We start from the raw sequence: 24,234 nt of genomic DNA, 5'->3' as shown, positions 1-24,234 counted from the left end.
TAGTGTGCATCAAACTCTTTTATGTAACACAGATTGTTCCATAATTGAAACTTGGCCAGTTTTGAATAGCAACAAACACAATGTTGATTAGCAATGTTTTGCAAACACTGATGAGGTGAATGATATGAATCAGAGTAATTGAGTTTTCATGGTCTTGAGGGCAATATACTATCCAGCTCCCAAATAAAGCATGTTTTTTTTCTAATGCAGAGTGAATTTACAGAAATCTTTACTTTCTGTGTGGGAATGGATCAGTAGAACATATTATCGGCTATATATAAAAGCATGAATATATAACAATTTTATCCAAACATCAAAGTTGCCTGCTGAGCCAATTGTGTCCACACTTGGCAAACCAGTCCACCAGACTGCACTCCTTCTCCCCGCATCAAAACAGAAGTTGAAGCATGAGGATCCAGTACAGAATGTTGTTCAGTGCTGGTCTGAGGAAATGCATGAGATTCTACATGACTGCTTTGGTCAGTAGACTTGTCAATGTTCAAAGGTTTAGCAGCCAGCTGAGATGAGTATGTCACTGCCATCATGGACTTTATCCACAAGTGTGTAGAGGTCTGGGTACCAAGGAGGAAAATTTGGATGTTTCCAAACTGCAAGATCCACTGTCTACAAAAGTCTAAGGCTGCAACATTCAAATAATCTCAAATTATTCTCTCAATTACCTCTGCAATGTGCTTACCCACTTGTGCACATTTGTAAAAGTAAATGAGCTGTGTACTTCGGTGAGGAAAGAGCCATGCTATCAATAGGCATATAAACAGGAGGAGGCTATGCAGCCCCATGTTACACATTCTTGGAGAACACAAGTGTTCAAAATTGAGAGCTTCTGGCATTGGTAGACTAGCACTTAGTGTAACACTATTACTGCACTAGCTGTAAGATTCTTCGATTCCTGTCGTCCTCTGTAAGGAGCTTTTACATGTGACTGTATGGGTTTCCTCCTGGTGCTCTGGTTTCCCCACACATACCAAGGATGTATGGTTAAGATTAGTGAGTTGTGAGCATGCTATATAGGTGCAGAACCATGGTGACACTTACAGGCTGCCCCCAGCACAATCCTCACTAGTCTGATTTGATGCAAATGACACATTTCATTATATGTTTTGATGTACATATGCAAATAAAGCTAACTTTTAATCTTTCTCCTTCTTTAATGCCTTGCTTTACCTGGCTGGCCTTTGATCTGGCTACCACTCAGAGAAAAGTAATGATTCAAAGTTCTCAGTACATTTATTATCGAAGTATGTATATACTATATACAACCCTGAGATTCATCTCCTTACAGAATCAAAGAAACCCATTAAAAAAGACCATTAGACACTCAATGTGCAAAAAAAAAACAAATCATACAAACAATAAAAGTAAGCAAATAACATTCTGTCATTCACAAAAATGAGTCCACAGCCACGAAGCCAGTCATCACTGCAGTCAGTCCAGGAAGCCATTAGTTGCAGGGCACAGCCTTAGTTTAGGGTAGAGACAAGTAAATCTCACGAGCAGTGAGATGAATGCTGGCCTGTCCCTCTCCTCTGGCCCCAACATCCTGACTGTTTCAATCTGGTCCAGCACTTAAATTGGCCAAACCTCAGGTCATTCCTCACTTTACGATCCAGGCTCTGCCGCTTTGAGAAGCTCTCAGGCTGTTTCAGTCCATACCCAAACTTTACTGTTTGGCCAAATGCTTAAATCAGCCATACAGCAGGTCGTTTCCCGCTCTCTGGCCAGGACTTTGCTGCCTCGACTCTGCCTTGCCTCAGTTCTGCCATGTTGAGTCACCTCCAAATCTGGTCCAGCAGTGGCCAAACATTGGCTCATTCACCGTTCTTAAGCCAGGTCCCTGCCGCCTCATTTCGGCTCGTACCCGCCGTGCTACAACCATGAGACTTCACTTCGCGCCACAAAAAAAGCCAAGTCATAAACTGGTTCAAAAGCTCAACTACAAAAGGGAAGTTACAGGCTATTGATTGCCATGATGGTAAATGAGAAAATGTGTGATTAATAAAGTAGTTAGTAGCTTTGTTTGCTGCCAGCAAGTTGTCACTGTGCTTCAGCACCATCTTTAACCAGAAGATCATTTTAATCTCTGTTCATTTCACCTGCAGTTGTGGCCATATCTACCACTCACATTGTCTCCAAAGTAAAGACTGTGGAATTCAAATTGAAGGACAGACAAGATGGACTTGCTACAAATGCAACTCTGGTAATAAAGGTGGAAGGTGCCGAGATTTGGGATTAGATGTCAACAGGGGACGTAGCATTTCCTTGGCACAGGTAAGATGCTGTAAAACAGAAGATGTTCTTTTGATTTCCAACAACCTTCCTCAGTGGTTGTGCTGTTGTTTACATGACAGTGAATGCAGTCTTCCTTTCCCTGAGTATTTTAAGCTTTTCTTTAAAATTAGTAAAATTTACTCTGATATTTCAATCTACCCTGTCTTACATATGATGATAATCTGCAGTCAGAATAGTATCTAGGGTACAATGCACCACACAGATGCTCATTTGCTCAGTTCATTAATGTGTTAAGCTGCCAGGCATAGGAAAGCATAACAACAGTTCGTTGGATGAGAAATATAAACTCTTATAATGTGACTTTCTGAGGAAGTTGGAGCGGAGATACTTCTGTGTTCATCACTATGTTTTGGACGCAGTTGGCATAACATCTGTTCTGGAAGGGATGGCTGAGAGAAGATAATGGGGATTGTATTTACTTTCCAATATTATTCCTCATCTTTGAATGTATTGCAATTGTATTGTTTACCACCAAAGTACTGAAAGTTGATAGAAGCTTTGTACAACCTGATGGACTAGATTTTGCTTCAATTGTTGAATTCTATTACTCTGAGCTTCCTTAATCTGCACAATCTATTTGTATTGACTCCCTTTTTTTCTCTATGATCAGTGTTCAGTCAACTTCCTGGATCAATACACTGAGCTTATAGCTAGTTTGCTTATATGGGCTCTATTAGTAAACTATTTTTTCAAATATCCTGCACACTCAGTGGCCACTTTACTAGATAAACCTATATACCTGTTCATTATTGCAAATATATAATCAAGCAATCATGTGGCAGCAATTCAATGCATGAAAAACTTGCGGACATGGTCAAGGGATACAGTTCGTGTTCAGACCAAACATCAGAATGGAGGAGAAATGTGGTCTGAGTTAGCTTTACCATGGAATCATTGTTGCTGCCAGATGGGGTGGTTTGAATATGTCAGAAACTGCTGAATCTCTTGGGATTTTCACACACAACAGTCTCTAGAGTTAGCAGAGAATGGTGTGAAAAACAAAATTATAACATCCAGTGAGCGGCAGTCCTGTGGGTGGAAATGCCTTATTAATGAGAGAAGTCCGAGGAGAATGGCCAAACTGATTCAGGCTGACAGAAGGCAATAGTAACTCAAATAACCACATTTCACAACAGTAGTGTGTGGAAAGGCAACTCTGAATGCACAAAACATCAAACGTTGAATTGGATGGCTATAGAGGCAGAAGACCATCAACATATATCAAAGCTTCAGGCCAGTGTTTCTTTATGGGATGAGTTCAAAGCACAGTTGAATTTGAAAGTTTCTTTTCCTTAGACAGTTCCTTGAGATTGAGGATCTATTCCAGTTCTGTGAGCTATGAAGTGGGTGATGAGACTAATGTGGGTACCATGGTCTCTTTCACAGATGATGCAGGAGGTTGCTGGCATGATAGGTGGATTGATAGTTTGTGAGCTGATATTCTGTGCTGTATATTCAAGGTCTGTGTGAACTCTTAATGGAAGGCCTCATTACAAATGTCCTTTCTGCATTTTGGGGTTCATGGGCCAGAATTCCCAGGAATCAGAGAGATGTTGCATTTCTTCAAGGAGATTTTCAGCATATAATTAAATCATCTGTTTACCAGGTAATCTCTTCTATGCTGTCTTCTGAGAGTCATGGAAAAATGCAGCACAGAAACAGGCTGTGCTGCCCATCTAATCCATGCTGAACTATTAATCTGCGTAGTCGCTTCGGGCTGCATCTGGAACGTAGCCCTCCAAGCCTATCCCATCTATGCACCTATCCAAATTTCTCTTAAGTATTGAAATTGAACCGCATCTACCACTTGCACTGACAGCTCAGTGCACACTCTCACCATCCTCTGAGTGAAGTTGTTCCTCCTCATGTTCTCCATAAACATTTCACCTTACACCCTTACACATCTCTCATAACCATAATCTTTAGTTCTAGTCTCACCCAATTTCTGTTTTGGGAATCTGGTATCCAAGATGTCATTGATCTTGCATGTCCACTGTAGACAGCTAAATGTAACTAGGTACTTAATAATGAGGTGTTGGCCTTGGAAGAAACTGAGATGATAGTTTGCTTGTTCTTCAGAATTTGGAGGATTCTGTGGAAACGGTGTAGGTGATATTTTTCCAGCACTTTATAATGCCCACTGTATATAATCCAGATCTGAAAAGCAGCTAAGAAGGCAGCTTATTAAAAGCAAAGAAAACAAATAAATACCCAACATAAAAATTACTTAAAATGCAATCATAGGAAAAAAATACTAAATCCTGTTATGCTCAGCCATCCAAATAATTCATATATTCCATCATGTTTTCCATAATCATCTTTCTCTTCAGCCTTACTTTTAGATAAGGTTTCATTACCTCGGAATGCAATAAATTCATGGAGTCCATATTACAATCTTGGCTCATAGCATAAATCACTCTCAACTTCATGTATAAAGATGACTAAAACATAGATAAATCCATGATTGGTGAAAACTATTGAAGACTGTTTTTTATAGCTGCAGTTATAGCCAAATTGTTTCTGACATTGTAAGCAATATCACTAACAGTTGCATTCAAATTTTTAAATTTAAAAAATAAAGTTAAAACTAACTATTTTTGTATGCATTTTTTAAAAATTATTCAGAGTCCTAGAACACTACAGCACAGAAACAGGCCCTTTGGCCTACCCAGTCCATGTCGAACCATTAATCTGCCAAGTACCATCGATATGCACTCGGACCATTGCCCTCCATACCCTTTCCACCCACGTGGACCTATCAAAGTTTTTCTTAAATGATGAAATTGAATCCACCACTTGTACTGGCATTTCGTTCTACATCCTCACAACCCTCTAAGTGAAGAGGTTTTTTTTTCTCATGTTCCCTTTAAACATTTCACCTTTAAACCTTAACCAATGACTTTGAGTTGAGTTTCAGCCAACCTCCATGGAAAAACCCTGCTTGCATTTACTGAACTATAAACCTCATAATTTTGAATACCCCTATCAGATCTACTATCACTCTCTTATCTACTAGGGAATAAGGTCCTAACCTATTAAACTTTTACCTATAACTCAGGTTCTTAAGACTGGCAACATCCCTGCAAGTTTACTCTGCACTCTTTCAATTTCATTTACATCTTTCCTGTAAGTAGGTGACGAAACCTGCACATAATGCTCCAAAAAATGCTTCTTATACAATTTCAACATAACTTACCAATTTCTGTACTCAATACATTGATTTATGAAGGCCATATGCCAAAAATTTTCATTACGACCCTATTTACCTGTAATGCCTCTTTCATGGAACTATTGATCTGTATTCTCAGATCCCTCTGTTCTACCACACTTCTCAGTGTCCTACTGCTCACCATATAAGACCTACCATGGTTGGTCTTCCCAAAATGCAACACCTCACACCTGTCAACATAAAGTTGCATTGGCCATTTCTCAGCCCAGTCCCAGTTTTCCGGTTGACCCAGATCCTGCTTTGATAGTCTTGGTAGGACCGTGGGTGAAACAATGGTTGTAGTTGGCCACATATAGTTGCTTTGCATTATGTACATGTTAGTTAGGTATAATTAATGTTAATTTACGTTTCTGTTGACTTACATTTGCCATGTTTGCGGTTAAATTTGAAATTGCTTTCCACTCTAGAAAATAAACTGTGATAAACTGATAATCAGAAGTACAACACTGCCTGTCCATATTTCTAGCCCCACAAGGTTCTTTAAAGATTCTTGTCCAGGGAGACCAGTAGAAAAAATGCTGCCCACTCCCTCACTCCCTACATCTCTAAAAATTTCAGTAGATAAAATCATACAATTCTGCCCTGTGTCTTGTGGTGCTTACACAGGTCCCAGATCCACACAGAGCACTAACATTGTTTGGCTGTCTGATTATCATGAGTTACGGTCTAACAACCCATTCCATTGTTTGGAAGCTGTAATTCCAGCCCTATTACTGTACTACTGACCACAGAATCTGTGCTACCGTTTCTGTGATTCAGTTTGGTATGTTTTAAAAGAAATATAAATTTGTGTGGTCCAGGTCACAACCTTGAAGCTCCTTTCTCTGAAGGAAATGGTATTGCTGGTCTATGAAATTTATTGAACATTTTTTTTCAAGAAATCATGCATTGTATAAACTAAGTAAAACTATACTACCTATTTTTCTAGGGGATTTTAAGCTCAAAGCCAGATTGAGCAATCTGCAGGCTGTGTGACCCCTTTTTGAGAAAATCAGAATAACCCTCAACCCTCATCCTCATTTTGAGTTTTAGCAGCAATCTTGAATTAACAAAAGTCATTTTGTTGAGGCTCACTGTTTACAGACAGCTGAAAATAAGGCAATTCCTAGTGAAAGCAGCTGGCAGGTAGCAAACAAAGAAAATGAAATCTAGTAATGGTGGATTAGACTTGCAGTGAACCGAACACTTAAAAGCAAAAGACCTCCTGATGAGCCTCTTCAAAAACTGGTATAATTGGATTCAGCGTATTTAATGCACGCTCTGCTCTATTGTTCATTAGGTCTGATTTGTTATCAAGATCTGATAAATATGCTTTGAGCCAGGTTCTGTGTGCCAATTTCAAGGGCTGTTTGTGCAGACCAATGCTGAAGTACTTCTCTCTTTCACGCCCCTTGGTATTGTGGCCTGTATCTGCTGTTCTGTTTGCCCTTTATATTTTTGATTTGCAATGCATAAGATCCTGCAACAATTTTTATTTATTGTAACTATGCAATTGCTGTGTTCAAGTTGTTTATAATGATTTTCACAAATGATAGTGTCTACATTTGGGAAAAAAAAGTATTTATTGGCTGTGCAGAAAGGGCTTTCTGAAGAAGACATGAAAGATCCTTTCTCATCTGTGCTTGCATTAGTGTGTGTGAAACTGTAAGTATGCTAGTGTAGTCATGCGCAAAGCGCTACTGAAGAAACACACGGAGGCAGAAAGAGCTGAACTCGGAATGACTTTACTGATTCAAAATTGCGCGCTTAAATCATCCCTCCCATGGGTCCTTGCGACCTGCAGCGCAGACGTGACATCAGACTGGCCCTGGAAGGTCCGCCCTGAGCGGACCGCGTGTCTGCCTGCGGCTCCTGATAGTGGTTCAAGTCCCGTGTGTGCAGACCGCCACACTACCCCCCACCCCAGAAACGTCCATTGAGAGAGCGGAGCCCCCAGTCTGTGTGGCTTGCCTGGGTGGCCGGCATTGCCGGCGCGGTCCGGGTACCCTCAATGTCCAAGTGCACCGGTTTGAGGCGGTCCACTGTAAAAGTCTCTTCCTGGCCTCCCTCCTCCATGACACACTTGGATCCGTTGTACTGGATCACCTTGAAGGGTCCCTCGTGCGGCCGCTGTAGAGGTGACCTGTTTTTTATTCTGCGAATAAAAATATACTCACAGTCTCGGAGGTCTTTAGGGGTGAAGGATGGCGTGGGACCATGCCTGGAGGTGGGGACCAGGGTCCCTACCTTGTCCCGCAGCCTCATTAGCACTGCTGCTGGAGTTTCAGCCGAACCTTAGGCCTCTGGTATGAACTCGCCCAGGACCGTCAGGAGGGCACCATAGACCAACTCTACCGAGGAAGTGCCCAGGTCCTCTTTGTGGGGCTGTGTAGATGCCCAGTAGGACCCAGGGAAGCTCATCTGTCCAGTCGAGGCCCCTGAACTGCGCCATCAGGACCGACTTGAGATGCCGGTGGAATCGCTCTACCAAACCATTGAACTGGGGATGGTATGCTGTGCTGTGATACAGCTGGGTGCCCAGGAGCTGCACCAGTGCTGTCCACAAACCAGACGTGAACTGCGCCCCCCTGTCGGAGGTGATGTCTGTTGGGAGGCCGAACCTGGCGATCCAGTTTGCAATGAGTGTCCTGGCGCAGGACTCAGTGGATGTGTCTGCGAGCAGTATGGCTTCCAGCCATCTGGTGAACCTGTCTACCACGGTAAAGATATACCTGGAGCCCCGGGAGACTGGCAGGGGGCCGACAATGTCCATGTGGATGTGTTGGAACCTCTTTTGCATCGGCTGGAATTGCTGGAGGGGAGCCTTCACGTGCCGCTGGACTTTGGCGGTCTGGCAGTGTACGCAGGTCCTGGTACAGTGTCCGACCTGTTTGCGCAAATGGTGCCAGACGAATCTGTCTGCTACCAGCTTGATGGACTCCTGGATGGACGGGTGGGCCAGGTCGTGCAGCGTATCGAACACCCAGCGCCTCCATGCTGCTGGTACCACAGGTCGGGGTTTGCCGGTAGTCATGTCGCACTGGAGTCGATCCATTGCCGGGCCGATGGAGATGTCCTCCAACTGGAGCCCCGAAACGGCGCTGCGGTAAGCTGGGATCTTGGTGTCTGACCGTTGTGCTTCCGCAAGTGCTGCATAGTCGATTCCTGTGGACGATATGCCTACTGAGTGGAGGCGGGGTGAGACAGTGTGTCGGCGACGACGTTGTTCTTCCCTGTGATGTGGTGGACGTCCATGGTGAATTCTGAAATAAAGGACAGGTGCCTCTGCTGCCGAGCCGACCATGAGAAGGTGAGAGGCTTGTGGTCTGTATACACAATGAACTCCCTTCCTTGAGGAAGTACCGGAAATGCCCGAGAGCCAGGTAGAGCACTAGCAACTCCCTGTCGAAGGTGCTGTGCTTCACCTCTGGTGGCCGTAGGTGCCGGCTAAAAAAAGTGTGTGGTCACCACTGGTCCTCGATGAGCTCCAGGACTCCGCCGACTGCTGTGTCAGAAGCGTCGACTGTGAGTGCCGTGGGTACTTCGACTGTCGGGTACACTAGGAGGGCCGCCTTCGCTAGCGCCTCCTTGGTTTGCTCAAACGCCTCCGTGGACTCCGCGTCCCATGCCACTTCTTTGGCCTTGTCAGCCATCAGGCGGAACAAGGGTCTTATGACGCTGGCCGCCGCCAGCACGAACCGATGATAAAAGTTAACCATCCCTATGAACTCCTGCAGGCCCTTGACTGTGCTGGGCTTGGGGAACTGGCGGATGGCCTGGACCTTGTCCGGTAGGGGAACTGCGCCATGTCAGTGGACTCTGTGGCCAAAGAAGTCAATCTCCATCAGCGTGAACTGGCACTTCGCTGGATTGATTGTCAGTCCGTGGTCGCTTAGGCGTTGGCAAAGCTGGCACAAATGTGCCATGTGCACTTGATGCGAACTGCTGGCCATCAGGATATTGTCCAAGTAAATGAAAACGAAATCCAGGCCGCGGCCCACCGAGTCCATGAGCCTTTGGAAAGTTTGGGCTGCATTCTTGAGATCGAAAGGCATCCTCAGGACTTCGAACAAACTGAACGGGGTGATGAGGGCTGTCTTGGGCATGTCGTCGGGGTGCATTGGAATCTGATGGTATCCCCTGACCAGGTCGATTTTCAAGAAGATGGTTGCTCTGTGCAGGTTCGCCGTGAAGTGGGGTACCGGGTATCTGTCGGCGGTTGTGGCATCGTTGAGCCTTCTGTGGTCTCCGCAGGGCCTCCATCCTCCTGCAGACTTGGGCACCATGGGCCGTTAGCTTGGCTTCCCCGAGCTGGAAAGGTTGGAGTGTCTCGGCGTGGACCAAACGCCGGCCATATAGGTCGACAAGGAGGCAGTTGGCTTGTAGGAAATCTGCCCCTAGTAGTGGCTGTGACATTGCTGCCAATGTGAAAGTCCAACTGAAACGGCTCGACCCGAATTGCAGTGAGATAGATCGTGGGCCATACGTCCGAATACTGGTGCCATTTGCAGCGGTGAGTTTGGGGCCCGGGACTGCATTATGAGTGTCCGTGTTTGAGGGGGGTGGTACACTGACTTCGGCCCCGGTGTCTACCAGGAAGCGCCGCCCGGAGTGTCGGTACAGGAGGTTGTCTCGGTGGCCAGCCATCGTAGCCATTAGTGACGGTTGACCCTGGCATTTCCCGGAAAAGCACATGGTGGATGGCAGCGGTGCGCGTCTGAGCCCCATCTTTGGTGATAGAAACACCATTGTTCTGAACTTTCGTCTTTTTCCCCCTTGGGTCTCGATGTCTTCAGTTATGGGGCCTGGGCTTTGGGGCACGCAATCGCAGCTAGGCCCATGGAGGCTGCTCCACGTAGCTTGCTCTGCCAAAGGATGTCTGCTTTAGCTGTGATCCTGCGTGGGGCGCTGAAATCCTCACTCACGAGGAGGAGGCGAATGTCCTCTGGCATTTGCTCGAGGAACAGCTGTTCAAATAAAAGGCACAGCTTATGGCCATCCATGAGCACCAGCATATCTTTCATGAGCTCGGATGGCGTGCAGTCGCCTAGGCTGTCCATGTGTAGAAGCCACGCAGCCCGTTCGCGGTGGGAGAGTCCGAAGGTACAGATCCATTGGTGGCTGGCGTAGGAAGTCGATGATCCGGCCTGCGGTCTCCTGGTCGAGCGTGCTGACCATATAGTAATACCGTGTGGCGTCAGCTGTAATGTCTCTGATGTTGAACTGGGCCTCAGCCTGCTCGAACCAAATGTGGGGCTGAGTGGCCCAGAAAGTCGGAAGCTTCAGAGAGACCGCGCTGTACGAGTTGCTCGGACTTATGGCTGGTTGCTGAGTCGCCAGTTCCAGTTGCCATCTGGTACGTCGGGGTCACCAATGTAGTCACGCGCAGAGCGGAAAGTCCGCCCCGATCGGACCACACGTCTGCCTGCGGCTCCCAATGGCAGTTTGAGTCCCATGTGTGCGGGCCGCCACACTAGTCACGTTGCATCTTGATTTGAATCATATGATGTATATAAGCCTTCATATAAGCTTTTGATGTGCATACTACAAACCAGAGGTTATTGAGTCACGAAGATTGTGATTGCATTTATCTTGGTACAGTAGCTACTTAAATCCTGAAAGAAGTAGCAAATGTAACACAAACATTTAAGTTCAAGGAAGAATTAAAGAATATTAGCTTCAGTCAAAACTTTCAGGGCAATTGACGATCTTCTTAGGTTCATCAAAGTTTAAAAGCAGTGTTTAAAATTAATTGATTAAAAGATTAAATATAAGGTTGCTGAAAACACCACAAATAACTGCTGAGTATTCAGATCTGTAAACTGCAGACAAAATTACCAAAACATGGTTTTAATAAGTGAAATCTATGGTGGAAAAAATAGTCCGTCACAAACGAAAGAAAATCTGCAGATGCTGGAAATCCAAGCAACATACACAAACAACACAAATGTGTGTGTTGCATGAAAAAAAATAGTAATTATTCACCTACTCTTACTTTGTCCTAATTTAAAAAAGAAAATGACAACTTTTCTCCAAGTAATAGGAAGGTTTGGGAATGAAAATATCTTTGTTCAGGCTAAAGAGCTAACCGTACCCTGTTGAAGTGAATTGATCTGTATGAACATTATGCAAGACAAGTTTTTCATTGTGTCTTGAGTACATGTGACTATAATAAACCAATTTACAAGTGCAGGAGTACTAGTCAACATTGTGAAGATGATAAAAGAAGCCCCCACCCAATCAAGCTTCATCACAGATTCTGAACCCATCAACAGAGGCGATATCATTGGAATATTTGCGCTGATCAGCTAGTACCTTCAACTCCTTGACAATTTGTCACAGTTGATTGCAGGATGAAGTGGTGAAAAGCTAAAGATGTAAGGCTGAGAACTTCTGAAAGACTTTTATGAGAGAAACTGCTTCCTCAGCATCCTGAAGTTCTTAGGAGCCCAAAATAGATTTAATTTCTGCTGTCAGCAAGCTCTTTTGGGCTTATCAGTAGGAGATTCAGTTTTGTGGTACCTGCAGCATAATGCATTATGTATTAACTCATGTGATACTTCCCATTCTTATAAATGTTATAGTATTCAAAGTATAGAATGAATATTGCCACAGAAGATAAATTACAAATTATAAATCTGAAAATTGTACTATAAATAGCCAAGATGGTGGCGCGACGCAGCTTGCAGCGGCCACTCCGGAGCTGATAACTGTTATTTGTTAAGTGGGTGCCGTGCGCAATCATAATCTGATGAAAAATGGACATGCAAGCAAGGAGGAACATCTGGACATCTCCAGGAAGGCCCTCTTTGTTGCTGCTGCTGCTGAGAGGTCCGGGTCTCTGCTGGGAAGAACAGGCCCCCAGTCCTCGGGGTTGCATTGCCGGTGGCCATTGGTGGGGGCGTCTTAATACACTCGGCAGAGGATGGTGCTCGGAGAAGCTGTGCCGGAGGGGATGGTCGGAGGCTCGGAGGTTTGACGGACTCGGCGTCTGCTGCGGTCAGGTCTCTTTCAGTGCGTGCTGCGTCTGCGAGGCTGAGTCCAGCGGCTCCATGGAAGTCCATAGCGGGGGTATTCCCTTCTGCCGCCTGCGTGGGATGATGAGTCAATCGGGCCCCTGAGGACTTGTGGAAACTGTGTGGTGGTTTCTTTCGAACTTATAGTCTTTTAACATCTTTGGACTATTTTTACTGTGCCCATGGTCTGTTTTTTATCAATTATGCTATTGTTTGCACTGTTGTAACTATGTGGTTTTGTGCAGGTCTTGTAGCTTTAGTTTTTGGTCTTGTTTTGTCTGTGGGTTTGGAGCTCTTTTCTGGGACACGCTAAGATGGTAGCGCGATATTAATAAGCAGCAGCCTTTCCAGACTCTGGATTGGTGATTGCCAAACTTAATGTGGATTTTCTGGTCTAGTCTGTTTTGCCATGTGCTTTTGTGATATTATTCTGGAGGAACGTTGTCTCATTTTTTAACTGCATTGCATTTGTGGTTTCTAACTGGCAATAAACTGAAACTGAACTGAACTGAAAAAGTTAAGAATAGTTCAATTCACTGATGATATGAATGTCATGCAAACTTCAATATTAATTGCAAATGTAATTAAAAGTATTGACAAAATTTAAACAAAGCATTTATTCATATCTGATTGCTAGATTAACTGAAGTTCCTCCCTGGAAGTTATATGAAAGGGAAGTTCTAGCTTGCATGATGGTGATGGTGAAATAAGTGTTAAACATATTTAAATATTCTTCACCCAGTTCTCCGAGACAAAAGTTAGAAAAAATCCAATCTCCAGAAGGTCAAACTTCTGAGCAAATATTCTGTATCTAAATGTTGTCTTTGTCAATAGCTGGCAATAAGAATTTTAAAAGAAGCAATTTAATAGAAAGCTTGGAATGACGCCATAATCCAAAAGGTTACTACTGTGGAATGGCTTATGGGTAATGTTGATATCATGTATTAGTTCGCACCTTTCATTCCATGTTCAATCGAATTTCTTTCATAATTTAGAACGATTTTAAGAAAATTGTAGTGTTTGCAATGATATTGAAATGACCTTTATTAAAAATGCATGAAGGTGTTGAGTTTTATAATTATTAATGGTTATAGAAATGAATCATCTGTGCTTCTTGCACAATCTTGCAAGAGAACTGATCAGCAGGCAGCCCAGGATTTTACCCTTCCATAAAGTCATATGATATAGGAGCAGAATTAGGCCATTTGGTCTGTCGAGTCTGCTCCACCATTCCATCATGGCTGTTGTACCAACACTCCCAGTCCCTTTCTCTTGCCTTTTCCGCATAACTTTTGATGCCCTTACTGATCAAGAACGACTGCGGAAAAAGTCGCAGTACAATTTTAATGAATAGTGTTCAGGGCAGCACCAAGTACACCAGGACTTGAGTTACACAGTTGAAATTAGATGTGTACATCAATTAATGGCTTGAAATTAGATATGAATTTCAGTTAATGGTTTCTTCACACCTTATTTTGGAAGTACAAAGAATCTCACAATAGGTTGCCTCAGTTTGCCAGAAATGGGCTAAATACAAAAAATCTCTGAAAGAATAAAACAATAAGCTAATAAAAACAAAAAAATGCAAGAAGTACTGAACTGATCAGGTGAAAAACACTGGAGAGAAAATCAGGGTACCTTTTAACATAACATCTCATCTCCTGTACACGATATTTTGATTTATGAAGGCCAATGTGCCAAAAGGTTTCTTTGAGATCCTGAAATCTTTATGAAGCTGAAATGAATGGGGTTGCACTTGAGTTAAGTGAGGAGATTGAAAGTGTATCTGTCTCTTTTCAATAAAGTTATGGAATTCTCACAGTTACGATAGCAGAATCGGATGTAACAACATCTGACTCACAGTTTCCTCAGTTCTGTGCTTTATAGTATAGGTGTGGGAGTTCAGGATGATATTGATACAAGCACAAGTTGGTGGTCCTCTACAGAACTGTATGTTAGCCATCAAAATAATCAATCCCTAAATGTTTTTATAGTGTTACAGAAACCAAATGCTTAATTTATGCTTGAATGATCAGTTATTTGAAGAAAGAAATATGCATTAAGCACAGGAAATTCTAATTGTATCATATGATTGTAGTCTTCAGTCTAACTTTGTTGAAAAAACTCACATGAAATGTCAGCTAGAATTTGCTAAAAGGCACGTGGGAGACCTTGAAGTCAGCTGGAAGAAGGTTCCATAGTCTGTTGAAACCAAAATTGAGCTTTTTGGCCATCAGGCTAAATATTGTGTTTGGTTTAAGCCAAACACAGCACATCATCATCAGCACACCATCCCTACTGATGCATGGTGGTGCCTGCATCATGCTGTTAGGATGCTTCACTGCAGCTGATCCTGGAAAGCTTGTAGAGGGTAAAAGCCAGAGAAATCCTGGACAAAAACTTGATACAGTCTGTAAGAGAACTGCAACTTGGGAGAAGATTTGTTATCCAGCAAGATAATAACCCCAAGCATAAAGCCAAGCTACACAGAAATGACTCAAAAACAACAAAATTAATGTCCTGGGGTGCAAAGTCAGAGTCCTGTCCTCAATCCAATTGAGAATTTGTGGCTGGACTTGAAAAGGGCTGTTCATCACAATCCCCATGCAATCTGACAGAACTTGAGCAGTTTTGTAAAGAAAAGTTGGGGAAAATTTGTAGTGTCCGGATGTGCAAAGCTGATAGAGACCTATCTATACAGACTCAAGGCTGTAATTGCTGCCAAAGGTGCATATACTAAATACTGACATGAAGGAGATGAGTAATTATGCAATCAATGATCTTGTGTTTAAGAAATGTAATAAATTTAGAGCATTTTGTAGAAATTTGTTTTCACTTTGACACAAAAGAGTCTTTTCAGTTGATCAGTGTCAAAAAGCCAAATTAAATCCCGTGATTCAATATTGTAAAACGATAAAACATGAAAACTTCCAAGGGGGATGAATACTTTTTGTAGGCACTGTACTTTAATTTGATAAGAGGGATTGGTTCAGTTAGACACTTATTTACTTGTTTAATTAGCTCAGCACAACATTGTCAGCTAAACAACCTGTGTCTGTGCTGTAGTGTTCGATATTTTCTGTTCAACATTGTAAACCACAGTTAGAAAAATTAGATTTGGAATGGATAATTTTAACCTTTAGTTTAAGTGTTAATTTATAAGAAGTGCAGAAATTTTCAAACGCAGAATATTATAGAATAGTAAAAGAGTAACAGTAGAGGAGGGCACTGATTATTTGAGTTGGTGGTATTCATTTGCTACTTTTACAGCCACCTACATTTCCTTTTTAAGGATTAAAATATTCCCTTTTTGATATCCACAGTCAAATCTGCTTCCATTACCCTGTCAGGCAACATATCCCAAATGCCAACTGTTCATTAATCAAAATACAGAAACTCCTATATCACCTTTGGGTTTTACACTCCTTATATTTTGAAATGAAAACTTAAATTAATTCTTCACATTGTAATAGAAAGAAGATAAAATTGGATGAAACTAGTGTGTGTTCCCAGCTTGATTAATTTCAGTGGGATCAGGCATGTACTTTGCAACTGTCTGTGGGGTGAAACTCTGCTTGAGTTGAATTGAGGCGTATTATTGAGCTTTGGTACAGCTAAAGTTATTCTTTAACTTATTGTGCTTACAGCTTTTAGATGAAGTGGTTTCCTTCAGCCTCTCCTGATCCACCTGCAGTTAAACTAAATTGATATATTGGCCCCATGTCTACACATAGAACTTCTATGTTCTATTTTCTATAATAGAGGAACAGGTCCTTTGGCACACAATGTTGTGCTAAGCCAATTAAATTAGCAATCAAGTGACTAACTGAACTAATCCTCTCTGCCTACATAATGTCCATGTCCTTCCAATTTCCTCACATTCATGTGCCTATTTAAATGTCTCTTAAAAGTCTCTAAAGTACATGGCTCTACTATCACCCCAGGGAGCACATTCTGGGCACCCACCACTCTCTATGTAAAAAAACTTTCCCCTCACATCTCCTTTCAAATTACCCACTCTCACCATAAATGCATGGCATTTGCTTTTGGTCATTTCAACCCTGGGAAAAACATACTGTCTCTCTACTTTATAACTCACTTATAATCCTGTGCGACAGCCTCCCATAGAGTTGAACCAAAACACAACAACCTTATGCCATCTGCTCAGTGCAGAAAATATATTTTTGTTTTGTGGATTTTATAGCAGGGAGTTAAATTGATATTTCCCTTGCCTGGTTATAAGAATGTAATGAAAGTAAATGGAGAAGCGTATTAAGTTCTGTTTTCATTCTTAATGACGTAGGATAATATGTAATATGCTGTCATTAAATTATAGCATTCTCTTAAAGTTATGTATGCATCTTTCTCTCCTACCTCATGGACATGTGAGTTTTTACAAACTTTGTAACCAAACTTGCTTGGGACTTCAACAGTGATAGAACAGAGAGTAGTACAACATAGTACAAGCCCCTCGCACCACGATGTTGTGCCAATCTTATAACCTATTCCAAAATTGCCTATATTTTAAAGTTATTATCCACGTTTCCAAAATATTTAGGCGACATGTTCCATCTTTATACATTAAAGAGGGAACTTGGTCTTCCAAGAAACTAAACTGCTCTAATTATGGCACTTAAAAAATGGCCAAATTGAATTATTTTATTATTAGTTCTTGTGTTTTTTGCCTCTCAAAGCCTGGAATTAATCTCTGGAAACTCCATTTACACTACAACCCCACAGAGATTTGCTACATGGCTACATTTCCTCTGTTCCTAAGACCACGCTATTGGTCATTTTGTCTAATATTTCCTTGTGAATTTGCATCAGCTTTTATATGATAGTTCTTTTGCAGTATCAATGCTGCAATATAAATGTAAATGTTGTTGCTGCTACATCTTTTGTATTCAGGAATGTTTAGTATTTTGAATTTGATGCTGTTGACAATGGTAATCATAATTGTACTTTCAGCAGTTGGATCATTTGTTATGATGACAATGATTCATACTATGCGTTAAGCACAAAGTGATATTAAGTAGTTTCTGAAATTAAAGTATCAATTTTTGTGAATAATTGGGACCTGATTTAGCAAAACAAAGTTAACTTGAAATAAGAATATGACAAGAAGATTATGGACCTCCACAGAGACTCCCAGTCTTCTCATCTTTAGTCTCTGAGCATTAAGAAGGTGAGAAGCACAGAATGAAATTAATACATATGCCACCTACTGCTCTTTAATTGAGCAGATCAAATACATTATCTATTTTTGAGGGCATCACACACAGCTATGAGTCTCATAACTAAAAGGGAACCTTTTTTTTCAGTTTTGCTTCAGCTTATTTAACTCTTTCCTCTATAGCATTATGAGTTTATTCTCTAGAAAATGAGAAAATTAGGAATTTCTTTAGCTAGAGGCTGGTGAGTCTGTGGAATTCATTACCGCAGATAGCTGTTGAGGCCAAGTCATTGGGTGTTGGTAGGATCTTAATTAATAAGTGTGTCAAAGGTTACGGAGAGAAAGCAGGAGAATGGGTTGAAAGGGAAAATTAATAACCCATGATTGAATAGTGGAGCAGACTTGATGGACTGAAGAGCTGGATTCTGCTCCTGTTTTATGACCTCAAAATGAGTTTATTCTCTAGAAAATTATTTTTTGGATAGAAAAAAACTGTATCAGCTGGATTTTTGTTCCATTGCAATAGTAAGGGACAATGACATTAATGTGACCATTCCAAAGCTTCAGTGCGTTCATTGTGTTTTGCTTTCATCCATAATAATGCGAATATTGGAGTGCTGTGGGTGGTGAAAGCTTTAAGACCACTACAGAATTGAAAAATGATGAATTACTCAACAGGTCAGGCTGCATCTGTGTGAAGAGAAGCATAATCAACATTTCAGATCAGAGATTCTTCATTTTAGGTTTTTTCTCAGAAAAATATTTTTTCAAGACATTTATCCTCTGGGTGGTGGCATGCAATTGACTTCTGCATGTGTTCTTTCTTGTTCTGTATTTAATGATACAGCAGGAACTGTTTGTTATATGACTAACAAATATTTTGCAAATGGCTAATATGATGGGTTTTTTTTGGTAAAAATATTACCACAGACAAATTCTGAACGATATCTCTAACTTCTGAGGGGAATAAGTTAAATGAAAATAATGAGTATAAATTTATATCACAGAGGAGGTTAATAAATAAATATGGAAAAGCAGTATCCACTTTAATTAATAATATTTTTAATATTGAATAATATGTTTTCCTGTATTTTAACATTGTAAATTGACCCAATCGAAGTAACAATGACCTTGAAAACTTGCTCCATGTAATCAACATTAATAACCATGCTCCACATTTTCAACATGAAACTTGCAAGAATAATAGTGAGTAAAACTATGACTTACGTTGTTCCTTAATCTTCAAACACAATTTTCTCATCTCAGTTCCCTTATCAAAAACAAGAAGTGCTCACTCTGACATCTCTTTCCACCTATTTGTCCAATGGAAATTGCAAATTTATTTAATTTATGCACTTTTATGCTACAGTCATTTAGGATGGATCATATAAGCATGTCCCAATCAAGCTGTTTTCATAGGCTCACCTACAGACAGCTACTGAAATCATCTCTGCTACATTTTTCTTCAGAAGGCCTATAGATTTTTATTTTCAAAATCTATGCACTGCTGCAGTGGAAAAGCACAAATGTCATGTGGTTGCTGAAGTAATTTTTCAAACCTGACAACTGGGACACTTTACTACCTGTTTATATGCATCAAAATATATAGAAGGTGAACTGTCTTAAAGTAAAAATTCACAATCTTTTCTGCTAGTGCTCACTCTCTTTAATAACTTCTGCCTTTCTTGTGGCTGACTCTATATACTTTTTTTTACAGTTTATATGTTCCAAGTAATTTTCTCCATCAGTAATTCTAGAAAGACTCTCCTACCAGATAGACTTTCTGCTTGAAGGAAGTACTTAAAATCTCAGCTTCAAATAATGATCTTAATTTTTTCTTTACTTCCACTTCCAGAAAAATAATATTTTATCCAGTTTGTTATCAGTTTTCTCTTCCACAATGGCTGGAAAGTGTGCATATTCTTTATATTATTTATCTGGTAAAGTGTTTCTTCTTAGTAAATCTCATCCGCCTTCACATTTTTCACTGAAACCTCAGACTTTCATGATTTCATTTATTTCCAAGAGCAAGCACTATTTAGTTGAGGTGAGCATCTCTTTCTTAGAAAGTTAAAAGCAGAAACACCACAATTAATAGTTTTGTTGACTTACTTATAACTCAAATTCACTTTTCTTTCTTGTCTTCCTAAAGCCAAGGTACCTACAGATTAGTACAACACAAACTTGAGCTTAATTTCTATTAACAATATTTAAGCCTAATAACTAGCATTCTACTTTGCAAATAAACTTTCAATAACCATATTGTAATTTATAAAAAAACAAACCCTTTGTACTGTTTCTGAGAATAAAATCATATCTCAAATGATTTTAAGAGAAATTTCAGTAATAAACTCTAAGCAATCTGAACAACAATGCTTTAGATTTAATTAGATAATTCACATGATCACTGAATCTAATCAATTTAAAAGCATAAATTTCTGATTTATGATAATCAATGCTAGCTTTTACCACAAACAGTTTAACTAATAGAATATAAAACAGTAAGCTGCAGTACAGGCCCTTCGGCCCACGATGTTGTTCATGTTGTGTACTGAATATTTCTGTGCTATTTGAATAATATTGTAAATTAATTGATTAAGCATTCTTTATTTGTTTAAATCATTCATTATGGATTTTATGTAATAGTTCATGAATGGCAAATGTCATTACACTGCCACATCATACATGAGCGCCTTGCTAAAGTAAAAACAAGGTACATGCATTTATTTCCCAGATCCCTGTTTTGCTTTCAATTAGTTCTAATGTTTTGGAATTACAAAACATAACAATGCCTACCTTTCAGCCTATTCTAAGATCAATCTAACCCTTACCTCCTACAGCGCCATCAATTTTTCTATCTCCCATGTGCCTATCTAAGATTCTCGTAAATGACATAACGTATCTGTCTCTACCACCATACCTGGCAGTGCATTCCATGCATCCATCATCCTCTATGTAAAAAAGAAACACATCTGGGAAAAAGGCACTGCCTATTGACTCCTTCAATGCCTCTGATCATATGCACCTCTATCATGTCATTTCTCATCTTGCTTCGCTCCAAAAAGAAAAGCCTTGCTCATTCAACGGTTCCCCATAAAAGATACACTCTAATCCAGGCTGCATCCTGGTAAACCACCTCAGCACCCTCGTCCAGGCAACCAGAAATGAACGCAATTGTTGTCTGGTCTAACCATAGTTTTAGAGAGCTGCAAAATTACATTGTGATTCTGGAATTCAGTCAGACTAATCGAGGCCATTGGCAAATGGAGGCCAGCACACCTTCTAAACCACCCCATCAACGCCTGTGGAAGCTTTGAGGGATCTAAGGACGCAGACTCCTACATCCTTCTATTCCTCCACACAGTTAAGGATCATGCCTTTAACCATGTACTGTCTTTAAGTTCGACCTTTCAAAGTGCATCACTTTTCAGCCAAGCTCTATATCCTAACCATATCCCGTTGTAACCTATGACAACCTCCTATACTATTCACAACGCCACCAGCCTTGATGTCACCTGAAAACTTACTAACCCACCCTTCCACTTCTTCATCCAAGTTTTTTATAAAAATCACAAATAGCAGGGGTCCGAGAACAGATTCCTGTAGAACATCACTGGTCATCGTCCAGGTGAACTATGCCCCATCTGCTACCAAAGTCTGCCTTCTGGTGGCAAGCCAATTCTGAATTTGCACAGCCAAGTTTCCCTAGATCTTTCTGAATGATGAACCTTGTTGAATGCATTACTAAGATCCAAATACATCACATTCACTGCTCTATATTCATCAATTTGTTTTGTCATTTCCTCAAAGAATTCGATCAGGCTTTTGAGTCATCACCTGCCCCTCATAAAGCCATGTTAACTATCCTTAAGCAAACTATACTTTTCCAAATGCTAATAAATCCTGTCTCTAAGAATCCTCTCCAATAGTTTGCCCAACACTGACATAAGAATCACTAGCAGTCCGTAATTCCCATGATTATCCTTATGATCTTTTTATGAACAAAAGATTAACATTTGCCAACATCCAATTTTCTGATACTACTCCTGTGGCCAGTGAGAATGCAATGATCATCACCAAAGGTGTAGCTATCTCGTCTCTCGCTTCCCATTGTAACCTGGGGTATATCCCCTGGAGACTATTCTATCCCAATGTATTTCAAAACTTCCAGCACATCCTCTTAACATTGACATGTTTCAGCATTTAGCTTTTCCTATGCTGTCCTCACATTTGTCATATTCCTTTATAAAGATGCAGAAGTTAACAATAAATGTATCATTGACTTTACAGAATTAAGAGAAATGTAAGGTGAAAAAAGAATTTTAAATGTTGTGTGTCTGTACAACATAACAAGGATGCTGGACATGCACGGTAGATTAACCATCAACATAAAAAGGAAGTTAATTCCAGGTCAAATTTATATTTTCATGCCTTGGAGTTCCACCTGTACAGATGGCCGTGCCAATACCTTGGCCAAGTGTTTTTTGTATGTGAGTCCACTGAGGACTAAGCAGATTGTGATAACATTACAGCCTATTCCAGTTATAGTCTGTATTGTACAGCCTAACTAAACAGTAAAAGCAGATTCAGTGCCAACTTTACAAAGGAATACTGGAAGGAGAAAAATAACTTAAGGGTCATGGTGAGGAGGTGAAACAGGTTGGAAAGCTCTTTCAAAGAGATGGCATCATTATATGAGGGCAAATAACCCCTTTCAACATTTTGTGATTCTAATCTCATTAAATTTTAATTAACCATAATACAAAGTCAGAAATTAATGACATTAGCAAAATTGAATTTTCAATGCACATGATCTTTTAATTCTCTTTGAAGAGCAAATTTTAGTTTCCATCTGCTCATCACTTTCCAAGCAGGTACACTTGAAGCTTTTAACTTTATTCCAAGAGCTCAGAGATCAGTTGTAGGATCTGACCTTCAGCTCCATGCTGAGCATCTAGGCATTGAAGCTGGTCCCCTGTGGGCTTATACAACTCAGTGCTCCCAGAAGGGGATGCTGTCAGTTTACATCCTGTTCCAACCTGAAATGGCATCATTTTTTAAAATTGCTTTAATCTTTTTTCCAAAATCTCTGTAAGTATGCACTATAGCATTGACGGCTTTGAACAGCCAGTGGTAGTGATAAAGCATTTGTCCCCATTACAAATCAACCAGGCAGATATTTATGAGTTGTTGGAGTAGGGGTTTGACTCGATGATAATATATGTGTGATAAGGAACGTGCTGTCCTTTTCACCATCTGTTTAATTGCCATACAACTAGTGTGCCAGGGGCTGCCAGTACACCCCCCTTTAGGTTCTCTTCTGGCTGGAACAAATTACCACACTATCATTTTGAGTTCTCTTCTAATATTCTTTCTTAACTTGTGAAATAGCTTGATTTTTATTTTGTTCTTTGTTGCAGTGTGTAATCACAGGTTGCTTTGCGTACATGGGAACATCTCAGTCTACATATTCCTTTCTAAGTCATGCATCATGCTGAATTGGAAATACTCTGTCCACTTTATTAGTTATCTCTTGTACCTAATCAAATGGTCACTGTATGTCTGTGGTCTTCCACTGCTGTAACCCATCCACCTCAAAGTTCAACATGTTGTATGTTCAGAGATGCTCTGAGAGAAAGATACTGCTGATATTATATTTGCTAGATTTGTTTTAGTAAAGTTAACCTGCTAAGAAAATTGGAAAGAAGTGACAATGACAGGGATTTCATTGCTTTTATGTTTGACACTTTCTTAGGCTTCATGAGTATCCCATGAATAAAATCTTCTTCATAATTTCTTCCAACTAACAATCACAATCAGTGCATTTTTCGGATTATAGAGAGCCTGCTGTGGTAACGTACAAAATACCACATGACTAGTGAATGATAAGTCTTAAAAATTGATGATAAACATTTTCCTGAATCTTGTTTTGGCCATTTATTGTTAGAGGATAGTATAGTCCAATGGAGATGGGTTTATAGAGGGTTTTTGTTTTGTTTTGAAGTTGTGAAGTATAAAGCCCGTTTGTTTTTAGGTCAACAAGTGGATGATGATTTCGAGTTTGATTTACTGCAACTCAGTGACTGAACTTGGGGTGATCTGGTTTCTGCTGTGGAGGCATGCTAGTTTGAATTTTTTCCTATTGGTCTTGTTGACTAGTTTTCTTTCGTAGGTCAGAATACAAGGAGCACTTCAAGCTGTGTACATCAACATTTTGGTACTGGATTTGTTTGTTATTTCTGATGATGATGATGATGTTGACTCAGTCATGCGTGGTCAGTGTCGGGCATTTTCATGCCTTACAAGGCGCGGAACGAAAGACCATGACACGCCACTCCTCACACGGACATTTTGCGGTATTTTTCTTTATTTTATGAAGTCAATTTGCGAGCTCAACACTCAACCCATCACAGATGGAAAGCATACTCAGGAATGGCCCGACTGGATTCGAATCCAGGAAACCTCTGTTCCGGAGTCTGGTGCTGATGTCACTGAGCCCCCGTTTTCTGAACGCTTGCTTTTATGGA

At 40.7% G+C, this 24,234-nt stretch overlaps 1 protein-coding gene across 3 annotated transcripts in view; it reads left to right on the top strand.

Annotated features, from left to right (window-relative positions):
• The window catches only part of vps8 (VPS8 subunit of CORVET complex), a 607,159-nt gene that overhangs the window by 424,259 nt on the left and 158,666 nt on the right, over positions 1-24,234 (top strand). For all 3 annotated transcript variants that reach the window (XM_059967078.1, XM_059967079.1, XM_059967080.1), the window contains one exon: positions 2,121-2,289. In XM_059967078.1, coding sequence (XP_059823061.1) covers positions 2,121-2,289 — 169 coding nt within the window. The remainder of the gene's footprint in view (positions 1-2,120; positions 2,290-24,234) is intronic.

The sequence above is a fragment of the Hypanus sabinus genome, chromosome 4, assembly GCF_030144855.1.
Source record: "Hypanus sabinus isolate sHypSab1 chromosome 4, sHypSab1.hap1, whole genome shotgun sequence".
NCBI lineage: Eukaryota > Metazoa > Chordata > Chondrichthyes > Myliobatiformes > Dasyatidae > Hypanus > Hypanus sabinus.
Note: the sequence above shows the minus strand (reverse complement) of the source record. Positions and strands in the feature narration are given on the sequence as shown.